Here is a 12383-nt window from a genome sequence, read left to right as displayed (position 1 = left end):
AACACTCTTCTACTGCAAGGTCTTTGCTTTCCATATTTTGGAAGGAGGTATATGGATAAAACTGAGAAAAAAACTGGCTAATAAACACGGACTCTAAATTGCACCCTTTACGAGCTTCGGTAGAAGAGACACGTTTCCGAGTAGCGAAGACAAACGAGTGCTCATATTCTTAAGGTACAGATTTTAGATCCCATGTTTATTAGGCTTCATTGCTTCAACTAATTCGTGTCATATCTCTGAATATTGACTATTCCTTGTGGGACACCCTGTACAGGAGACACATATCACTGGTATTTCTAAATATGATCTTGGAGGTAACAAGAGGCCTGTAATATAGACTTGACCACCAGTTTAACATTTTCATCCCGTGACGTTAGGATACAATACGACCAAGAAATGCGGATGTCCGACAGCTGTAACATGTACGCAAGACAACCTGTGTACTACACACGGAGAATGGAGCCCATTGTAATCACAGAGACATGATTACAAAAGATTTTAAATATCCACATGGTTTTATATTTTCTAGTTCCATATTAATTTTAACATAATAAAGATTTCATACTTGACACATGCCATCTGATATAGGTGTAAACAACATGTAAGAAAACATATTTCTAATGCAATGTACACAAAATGTTGTGTCATTATAGACATTTATTTGTTTGTCGTCTGTATCACATGCCGCCGATGGTGAGTTACGTGCCCGAATGCCAATTTGGCAACTGAATATTTTACGTGCAGCCCATGGTATACATCAAGATGTATTTCAAGAAATATAAATTCAGTTATCCAATGTGCATCTCGACAGTTCGGTTCATCACAAAATGACACCTCGGGACATGAAGTTTACTGGAAGCCAGTTCATACAGACTTTCACAAACCACAAGTGTCCTCAGAACTTTGGTTCACAGAAAACAGCACTGGTGCCCAGAGCAGTTTGCATGGTGAGCTTCTACACTTAAAAGCAGTTTTTGAAGCAAATGGGTATTATCGACAACAGATATGTAAGGTGGGCATAAGGAATGACAAAGAAGTCACAGATAAGCTTCACGGATTTCCTGCCATATGTGGGAAACTTATTATCATCAAAAGTAGGTCATTTCATCACCTAGCACAAATTTAAAGCAGTTTTTCACTCTCCAACAAAAACATCAACACTTTAGGTTCTGTCAAAGGAGACGCAATGTCTCCTCAAGGATGGTATTTGTGAGGTGGTCCCTTGCGAGTGTGGCCTTTTAGACAATGGACAGGCTCATACGGTCCTTGTATGATGCAGGGAGCATTGTAGGAGCAAAAAACTGGCTGAGGCAGAGTACTGCATTGAGATTGGTTACTCTGTGTGTTACAAAAATGTCGAAATTCTACAACTGACTCTGTATTTTTGGAACTTAGTGGTGAAAGAAGCAATGGAAATTCATTTGGTGCAGAATTTAATTAACAGAGGTAGCAGTCTCAACCTGCAGAAATCATTGAATCCAGTACTTGCTTTCACAAACTTCCAAAGATGTCACTACAGCCCAGCTAATAATGATATGTGGATATTAAAGCACAGATCGACCATGTAGCCACAGATTCAATTTAGGCTCGCTCTCTGTCGCCAATCGACATCTCCGTGGTTTAAATCGTGGAACGAGTACTTTAGCTCAATCTGAAGATTTCCAAAACGTATAGTGTCGAAATATTAGATGAAGAAGAAGAAGATGATGATGGTGATGATGATGATGACGATGATAGAGAATATACAGCTGTACTCGAAAAAATTTATGGATCATTTACCCTACACCCATCTCCAGCTCAAACTATTTAGAGTGAGAGAAGGAATTAGTCTAGTGGTAACACCAACAGCCTGTGTGTACTGCATGTATACGGATGGAACAACAGAATAACTATTTGCAGTAAAATTTAAGAGTGTGGATAATTATCAGTTATGAGCATTTATGTTAGCAAGTTAAAAGTATATTATATGTACACTGACATCTAGATCTGTGCAAGCAGTGTTTTGAGATGAGTGTAGGCCTACTTGCAAGCCCTTCCGCCAATTGTCATCCCATAAGAGCGTGCGGGCACCCACCCACTTACTTCCCCACTCCCCCCAACCACACACACACACACACACACACACACACACACACACACACACACACACACACACACACACACAGAGAGAGAGAGAGAGAGAGAGAGAGAGAGAGAGAGAGAGAGAGAGCCCAAGTTGTTATCAAATGGGCAAATGCACAGTGTAACTATGTAGAGTTTTTTTAGAATCTAAAAGTATGTTTCCAAGGAAACCTTTCACCAAATTGCCCTCTTCTGTGTAGCATACCTTATCTATAACCAGATTACTGAGTTATGTCTTAATTTATTAATTTAGGGTACGATTAATAAAAATGTGTTTGCCAAATGTTGCAGAATGGAGGGGGGGCAGCAAATCATGCAAGGTGAAAAGAAAGGAAAGAAAAAAATAAAAATCTGTGTCTTCATAATATTGTGAAGCTAATTGCTGTTTTATGCACTTACTTATGCAAATACCATGAACGTGGTCTATGTGCTTCTGAGGTACTAAAGGTGCCTTTTCAAGGGGGTGGGGGTGGGGGGGGGGGGGGGGGGGTGGGATAAAAATCAAGTAATGGTGCCTCAGTGTAAAAGAAACAATGAGAGGTTCCCTGTCATTGGTTTTACACAACCAGGACCAGTTTAGGGCCTAAGTGACACAAGTACTGCTTGGGGTGCAAGGGGTACTCATAGTCTAGATCTATTTTTGAAAGTTTTACCAAAAACCCAAGATGGGCAGGTGAAGTACGTGAGAGAGTGGGAAAAGGTGGGGAGGGGGAAGGATGGATGAGTTTATGGTGCTGGTGCCAAACAATATGTTGTTTCTGTGGAAACATGTTCTCAAAGTGACCGTGTTCATAACACAAAGAGTCTGCCAATACATTTTCAGGATGAGTGGAAGTTACACCGTATTATGAAAACACAGTTACTGTAAAAGTAAGAGACCTGTTAAGCTGCATCGTATAGATCCACCAATCACTCCTGAAAAATGCTTTTACCCGACTGTAGATGATCCAAACAAGAAATTGCAGTTGCCTTAGCACAGTTACCAAAAATGAAAAATGAAGGCCTGTCCATCTTGCACCTTCTGCTTGTTATTTTTCCCCTCTTCCTCTTCCTTTTGGTAAAGGAACTATTCAAGAGTTCTACACAGTAGGCGAGCAACAACTTCCTATTGAAAGTTACTTGTAACTTCTATTAATCAGTTTATGCTTATGTAGAATTTCAGCGCACAACTATAGGATTGTAAAGAACAACGTGTTTTTGCTTAGTCTGTTCTAGGAATCTTTCTAAAAGTCATGATTTGAAGAAGGTGCTCCAAATGAAATATATATTAAACAAAATTTATGCACCCAACCCTGATATTTTTTTATATTTAGCTAAATACAATGACAGACTTATGCTAAAGGAATAATGACAGAATATTAGACACTCACTTTCATAATGGAATAGGAAACTGCAGCAGTCATAAATATCATGTTAGATTTGTGACTAGTAAGGCTTGGTTGCTCTCTCTCTCATATATATAGGCCTCATCCAGTCAGGTATCTTATATCAGCTCACACTCTGCCACAGAGTGAAAATTCATTCTGGAAAAAAAGCCCGAAAATTTTGGATTTTGGTCCCAGTATGTCCTGTCACTTAACACACAACAATAGAGGCGATTCAAGAGCTCTGCCAGTCCTGTGAGGAGTTTTAACATTCCACTGTCTACTAGGCCACCCTTACCTACTGGATGTAGATTTGTATGCCACACAGAGAATGTACTACGCACACATCTATTAGTGCAGACATTATGAATGTTATACCTCAGAAACAAAATAAAAGGACATGCAACAACTCACAGTAGGTAGCACGTCTTTATCTTGTCTCCTCCAGCACAAAATCTGAGAAAAGGGCGCATTCAGACCACATTTTAAATTTTCCAAACAAGAATACTCACACCAGTGACTGCACAGAATAAATATATGGAGAAATCCTGCAAATCTATCAATGCGAAGGCTAATGACACGAATACTGAACATTATCTGGGAATGCACAACTTATATTACTTAACGGAGTATTCTAAACATTAAATTTTTTGTAAAAATCACCTACGTTAAATCTTTTTACCCCAACATGCTAGCTATAAATGAAACTATTTTGACTCTCGAAATCTAGGTACACGTTTAATGTTAACAACATGCACGCCAACAAATGAATGAATGGAGTATTAATATTAATATGGAAACGAATGTCACAAATTTAAAAGTCCCATTCATTTCTTGAAGCAGAGAACAACAAAAAGGATTTCACATGAGCAGCTCACAAAAACTTATATAAATTAAATGTTGTTATGGTGAGTAAAACATTCACTATTCTGAAAATGTACCTAGAAGTCAAAAGTAATAATGTGGAAAACAATTAATAATCCTATATGTTCAGCAAAGCCTGGTACATAAGGCACTATGTCTGTATCTGAGAACACCTTTCAGATAAAAAATTGATATCACATTATTGGCACCACAAATGCTTGCAAATATTGGATTCTTGTCATACAAATTATCAGATTAGTTTCAAAACACTGAATTTCTAGTTTCATGTGTACTTTTTTTGAAATGTGCTTATTGATTCTGCAATGGAAGGAAAGTATTATATGTGGGGAAAAAAAGACAAAACCCTACTACGCGAAGATTGATATTTTCAACACACTGTTAATTTCCTTTCAGTAGTAGATGTTTAAATTGTTAAAATTCCACAATTCTTTATGATTTCAAAGCTAGTAAGTCCCATTTTTCTTTCTGTACAAAGTTTGGAAGCTCTGTGCCATTACATACACGATTGTGATTAAAATGTGAGGTACAGTTGTAAATTACAAAGAGCACACTTTCATCAAAGGCAAAGTTGCTTTTCTTCAGGGCTCAATAAGCAACCAGTTGTATCAGGCATAGGGAAACATAAATTTCACATTAAAAAAAAAAAAATGGTGTTATGACGACTGCAGATCAAAAGGGATGAAAAACAGAGAAATGCCAGAATGACAATACATGTTGTAAATTTTGCTAGTATACTGACGAAATACAAGAGCGTCTCCTCCTACTCCACGTGGGCACCCGGGACCTCCCCGAAGCTCGTGTGGCCGGTCTCCCGGGCGTGCGCCTGTGCCTCGGCTTGCCCGCGCAGCGACACCCGGCACTCGAGGCAGCACAGCGTGAAGCGCTCCACGTCTGTGAACTGCCGGCTACTCTTGGCCTCGCGTGCCAACTGTTCCGCTTCCAGCAGCACGCGGTCATCCGATGTCGGGAAAATTGTCTGGATGCTGTCGCCCTGCACAGAGAAATCCTTTGCCTGTAACATGTTACCTATTCTATTACATATTTTACTAATAAAATGAAACTGCACCATTTCCTTAATGTTCTACCTACGTTGTTCCCTGGGTACAGTAAGAATCTGGGTTGCTTTCTCGGGCTTGTTTTTATGCTAAGTTCTCGGTAACGGTCGTTTTGGGCCACGGGTATGGAAACGAGACTGTGAATCGTGTTGTGGAGGGCTGCATGTTTGTAAGATTTTGGGTGTAAAGAGGAAGCTGAGACTCTTTCTTGTAAATTTTAAGTTTATGGTTTGTATTTTGTATCAGTAAATTCGACCCAGGATATTAATGGCGAAACCCCCTAATTCCTACTGATCTTTATTGTGATAAGTCACCAATTCATATTTTCCAAGAACGTCTGGAGTTGCCTTGTGGAATCTCTCCACACACAAAGAATATCATTAACATATCTGCATCGATACACTACACATTTTTACAATTTGCCAGTTGTAAGATGTACAACAGCTGTACATTTTTTTGCAACCAATTTTGGTACATTCTGGACCATCTTCAGGGTGCACAGAAACATGATTGGGCTATTGATTCACAATAATTTGCATTCTGTTTTCAATATGGTTATAGAGATCCTAAATTGGAAGTAAAATAATTGCACATCACTCTGAAGTATGAGGGTGAGTCAAACGAAAACCTTAAATATTTTTTTAAATGTTATTTTTTGTGCAGAAGTGGTACAAAGCTGCATCACTTTTCAACATAATCTCCCCCACACTCAATGCAAGTCCTCCAGCGCTTACAAAGTGCATAAATTCCTTTAGAAAAAAATTCTTTTGGTAGTCCGCACAATCACTCGTGCACCGCGTGGCGTACCTCTTCATCAGAACGGAACTTCTTTCCTCCCATTGCGTCTTTGAGTGGTCCAAACATATGGAAATCACTTTAGGCAAGGTCTGGTGAATATGGTGGATGAGGACGACACTCAAAATGCAGGTCTTTGATTGTTGCAACTGTTGTACGGGCAGTGTGGGGCCTTGCATTGTCACGTTGCAAAAGGACACCTGCAACACCAATCCATGTAACTTTGATTTGATTGCAGGCTGCAGATGATTTTTTAGGAGATCTGTGTATGAAGCACTGGTGACAGGGGTCCCTCTAGGCATGTAATGCTCCGAAATGACGCCTTTTTCGTCCCAAAAGAGAGTCAGCATAATTTTCCCTGCTGACGGTTCTGTTCGAAACTTCTTTAGTTTTCGTGATGAGGAATGGTGCCATTCCTTGCTCGTTCTCTTCGTTTCCGATTGGTGGAAGTGAACCCAGGTTTCGTCCCCAGTAACGATTCTCGCAAGGAAGGTATCACCTTCTCGTTCAAAGTGCCAAAGTAGTTCTTCACAAGCATCAACATGTCATTCTTTCATTCCAGGAGTCAGCTGCCGTGGCACCCATCTTGCAGACACTTTGTGAAACTGGAGTACATCGTGCAGAATGTGGTGTGCTGACCCACAACTAATCTGTAAACATGCTGCAATGTCATTCTGTGCCACTCGGCAATTTTCCTTCACTACGGCTTCAACTGCTGCAATGTTCTGTGGAGTCACAACTCGTTGTGCCTGACCTGGACGAGGAGCATCTTCCACTGATGTCACACCATTTGCAAACTTCCTACTCCATTTGTAGACTTGCTGCTGTGACAAACACGCATCACCGTACTGAACCTTCATTTGTCGATGAATTTCAATAGGTTTCACACCTTCACTACGCAAAAACCAAATAACAGAACACTGTTCTTCCCTGGTGCAAGTCGCAAGTGGGGCGGCCATCTTTGTACTGATGCTGCGATGGTATGCGTGCATCTGCACTATGCTGCCACCTACAGGCCATTCTGCACACTGTTTGTAGCACATGTACCAACTTACAGGATAATGGCGCGAAATTCCAATTTGTTATTACAAAAATAAGGTTTTCATTTGACTCACCCTTGTAAATATAAAACTGTTTCTCATCTGGATACTTTTCAGTACTGCTATCTTTCTAATTTATCCACTCGGGTTGCCGAGTGAACTGAAGTGCCCTCTTCAGGGATGTGCAGAGCTTGCCAGCTCCAGATCAAATCCGCTTCTCGGATTGACAATGAGGGCTGCTGTGCTGTATACTATTTTTAGGTCATTTCCCACATCCACTTAGATAAATATCAGGCTGGTTCCCATGTCTCACCTCACCAGGCAATACCCAAACCCTTTCAAAAACAATGCCACATCTGACAAGAAAATTACATTAGATGCAGGCAGAAGGGGTACATGAGGGAAGGGCGCACTTGTTTTAAAATGTTCTTGGAGTGATGACTCCATCGGAATAATAGTCTATATATGGGTAAGCTGGGTCCTCTACAAAAATTGAAGAAGTACTACTAACACCAACCGTGCATTGGTGAATAAAGGGCACCATAAAGGAAGGATCTTTCTAATACATTCACCAACCTGTCCGACCCCTACTTCTGCCTGTAAAAGTCCCCACCATTAACTGATAAGCTTTTAATTTCACCAGTGGTGTTTCTAAGCAGAGGGTTAAACCTCTCACAGTAAATGAGTCCATCGAACTTGCTTTCTTCATTTTATAGTGCAGTTGGTAATGTTAAGAAAGCAGTGCAGGCAGTAGTTAATTCCTAGCTGATCCTGTCTGTCTCAAATGTTTCAACTATGGGGCTTCTTTACATCCACCACTGTATTATCTTCATTTGAAGTAACATTCCTACATGCCACTGGAACAAGTAATTATTTACTGTGACAAACAGCCCTTATAGCAGATGGAGCATTAGGATACTGCACAATTTTGGTTTTGTTTTTCATGTTATTCTGAATATTTTTCTGAGATAAAGTTAAAGATCTGCTGCGTGGTCTATTTGTTCTGTCAGACTCGTGTAAAAAATAAAGAATGGGTTACGTGATCCTCTTAACCAGGCCATCAGTGGTAAAACCAGTGGTAGCTTGTGCAAAATTTTACCGATGTGCTACAATCTTACAAAAATAAATGTGTTTCATTATTTCATCGTGATAGGCAATACTTAATATTATTGTGAATGACCTAAGATCAAGTATGTTGTTTATATGTTTGTTTTACTAATGCTTTAATGTGTCACAAATGTTTCACTCCCCATGTAACCCACACACCACTGTTCCTGAATAACGAACACCAGACTTACAGATTCAACACTTTTGATCCACTTCCAAACTAAATGTCCTATTATACTCACTTTTTTCCACCATCACCTTACAAAGGTAGTAATCGTAAATAAATTCAATATATTATTTTTATGTGTATAAATTGAATTGTTTCAATATATTTAAAGTTTACAATCCACAGTTTAATACTGTGAGGGGGGAAATAATAATGAACCTCAGCTGACAAACTGCATCAGTGCGCTTGACCACTGTGCCACAGCACCTTGATGTTAATTATTGCTCAAAAGTCCCTGCTTCATTACTCATAAATATTTAGAGTGTGTTTTATGTTTTCCTAGAGCCCACTCAGAAGAAATATTCTAGGAACTTTAAAAGGACCTCTACCTGCTTCTACTCACATAGTTTGAGCTTAATTGGTGAGCCTTTACCTCTCATTTTTTTCTCCCCCTTCTTGAAAAGGACCCCTTTTGCAAATTATCTACAGAATTCGCCATGTTGCTTTTACAATACTTTACACACACTTTCAAAGAAAAATACAGGCAGTGCTGGCAGGGATGACATCTACATCTACATATATACTCTGCAAGCCACCATACAGTGCGTGGCGGAGGGCACCTTGGACCACTACTTGTCGTTTCCCCGCCTCTCTACTCGCAAATAGAGTGAGGGAAAAATGACTGCCTGTACGACTCTGTATGAGCCATAATTACTCATATCTTATCTTTGTTGTCCTTACGCGTGATGTATGTTGGCAGCAGTAGAATCTTTTGGCAGTCAGCTTCAAATGCCGCTTCTCTAAATATTCTCAATAGTGTTTCTCAAAAAGAATATTGCTTTCCCTCCAGAGATTCCCATTCGAGCACTCGGTAACACTTGTGCATTGTTCGAAACTATTGGTAACAATTCTAGCTGCCCGCTTCTGAATTGCTTTGATGTCTTGCTTCAATCCAACCTGGTACTGATCCCAAACACTCTAGCAGTACTTGAGAACAGGTTGTACCAGCTCGCTATATGCGCTCTCCTTTACAAGCGAACCACTCTTTCCAAAAATGCTCCCAATAAACTGAATTCTATCATTTGTCTTCTCTACCACAGTTTTCGCACACTTGTTTCCCCTCATATCGCTTTGCAACATTATATTTAAATGACTTGACTGTGTCAGGCAGGACACTAGTAATACTGTATCCGAACATTACAAGTTTGTTCTTCCTACTCATCTGCATTAACGTACATTTTTCCACATTTAGGGCTAAGCTGCCATTCATCACACCAACTAGAAATTCTGTCCAAGACGTCTCGTGTCTTCCTACGGTCACTCAACTTTGTAACCTACTGTGCACCACGTGGCATCATCATCAAACAACCACTGATTGCTGCCCACCATGTCTGCCAAATCATTTATGTATATAGAGAACAACAGCCACCCTATCACACTTCCCCCTCGTCTCTGATGAACACTTGCTGTCGAGGACAACGTACTGGCTTCTATCATTTAAGAAGTCTTTGAGCCACTCACATATCTTAACTTATTCCTGCAATGGGGCACTGTGTTAAATGCTTTCCGGAAATCTAGACATATGGAACCTGCCTGTTGCCCTTCACCTATAATTCTCAGCATATCGTGTGAGAAAAGGGCAAGCTTCGCATGAGCAATATATTCTAAAACCGTGCTGATTCACGGACATAAGCTTCTTAGTCTCGAGAAAGTTTATTACATTCGAACTGAGAATATGTTTGAGGATTTTGCAGCGAACAGAAGTTAAAGGTATTGGTCTGTAATTTTGCAGGTCCGTTCTTTTAGCTGTCTTATATACTGCAGTCGCCTGCACTTTTTTCCAGTCACTTGGGACTTTGTGCTGAGCAAGGCATTCAGGATAAATGCAAGCTAGGTAATCGGCCAATGCCATTGAACTGGGATTCCATTCGGACCTGGTGATTTATTTGTTTTCCAATCTTTCAGTTGTTTCTATACACTCACACCAGGGCACGTGCATTCGAAAACCCTTCACTGATCTGATCGTAGTGTGGCTGACCGTCATTGCAGCATTTGACACTGGCTTCTAGTTGTCATGGAGAGAGCACTACAAAACACGGTTTTGTCCATTTCATTTGTACACCAACATGCATTTGAAGAGAAATGGGATAATTTTAGTGGAATTTCTGGCTCACTTTAGAAGAGAAATGATCCCAATTCTAGTATGATATTTACAGTGTGCTGTAGCACATTAACACACGATCAACTGTCTCCCCTGAGTGAAACACATGTGAAACTGTAAAGGCATAGTGGCTATTTCTTCTTCTGGTTGACAGCCTTTTATCCAAAATGAGATTCACAGTACTTTTTTACAAGAGGATTAAGTTTTTGTCTAAGGGGTAAATCTCCACAGTTATAAAAAAAGAAGTTGAGCAGTTTGCGCAGGTGTGAGGTATATGGCCATGACTAATCAGGAATTTTGCTAAGCACCTATCATCTCTGGAGACAGATTTCTGAACTTACTAAACTGAGGGTTAAGTATAAGAATTACTAGAACGTAATACAATTTTTTTTTCAACAATTACATCTGCAGATCTACACAGGTGCTGTCATTTCAACGATTTCGACAGATAGAGGGTAATGTGTCGTGTGGAAACTAGGCTCGATAAACAGGAACTGATTTCATTTTTGAATTCTGGGTCCACAACTGCACAAAAATCATTCACAATATTTATGTCAATCACTGTAAAGGAAGGGTCTGACGATGTGCACAATTATGACTCACTTTAGGAGATATTTTCCAGTGGCATGCAAACTTCTAAGCTCTGTTGCCGCCAGGCAGATTTCACTGCTGTGTAAGGCAGATGATAAAACTGCACTGCTGTCACTGTGGTGCTTCCATGGCCAATTTTTCATGCCCCGAAACCACATCAGTTTGGGAAATATCTAAATCACATCTTGCTATCGAGCAACCTACGTCTTAAAGTAAGCTTAAGGACTGCAAAGATTTATCTCCCATCTGTATGTAGCCCAATGACAGACTGCAAAAGGTCTTCCAATCGCATGTACTTCCACTCATAACGAAGATATCAGTTGTCATATTCTGCCAGACTAACGGTCAGCCACACAGTTTAACCTGACCAAATCTGCCCCACCCATTCTATCATACACTCAGCATGTCTCGGAGCAAAAGCACATTGTGCAACAGAGGCTGACATGTGGAACATGGCATTGGGATGCACCAATGAACAATAAGTAACTGTACATAAAGACCCTTCAGCATGTTAAAGGTATTAGAGAGCCATTTTTACTTAGATGAATAGTCAGAACACGTTCATGAAAATGATCAATGTGTTTCCATAACATCTTCAACCATTGAGATAAAAACATTAACTTGTACTTGGGAAATATCCTAGGTTGGTTTCTGGCTCTAGAATAGCCATCCCCAGTGAGATAAATTTAGGTTACAGCTGTTTTGAAAGTTAGATTAAATGCTGGAGAGAAAAAAAATGCATGTTTAAAATTGATATTTCTGCTGTTCTTGTGGGATGTTGATTGGTACACTTTTACCTTAATGAAAGCTTACCTTTCCAAAATAAGGAATATTTCAACAACTGTGTTTTGCCTTGCAGAGGATCTAAATGATATACATGTGAACCACTGTTTCTGTTGATAAAATTTTAATTCGCAAAAACAATCAATGTGCACCTAAAATTATTTATATAAATTTTAGCACGCAAAAAAACAAGCCTGATCTATATAAACAGTTAACTAATTTTAAATCTTCTGATGAGCAATATCAATCAAATGATCTCATTTCCAAATAGGATCGACTTTCAGGTTAAGCATAATTTAACAACAAAAAAACATG

At 39.7% G+C, this 12383-nt stretch overlaps 1 protein-coding gene across 1 annotated transcript in view; it reads right to left on the bottom strand.

The window, feature by feature from the left end:
• Positions 1-12383, bottom strand: part of LOC126428263 (ubiquitin thioesterase OTU1) — a 47331-nt gene that overhangs the window by 7882 nt on the left and 27066 nt on the right. The window contains exon 3 of the mRNA XM_050090180.1: positions 5110-5361. Within this exon, the coding sequence (XP_049946137.1) occupies positions 5131-5361 (231 nt within the window). The 3' untranslated portion in view covers positions 5110-5130. The remainder of the gene's footprint in view (positions 1-5109; positions 5362-12383) is intronic.

The sequence above is a fragment of the Schistocerca serialis genome, chromosome 12, assembly GCF_023864345.2.
Source record: "Schistocerca serialis cubense isolate TAMUIC-IGC-003099 chromosome 12, iqSchSeri2.2, whole genome shotgun sequence".
NCBI classification, from domain to species: Eukaryota; Metazoa; Arthropoda; class Insecta; order Orthoptera; family Acrididae; genus Schistocerca; species Schistocerca serialis.
This window is presented reverse-complemented; position numbering and strand designations above follow the sequence as displayed.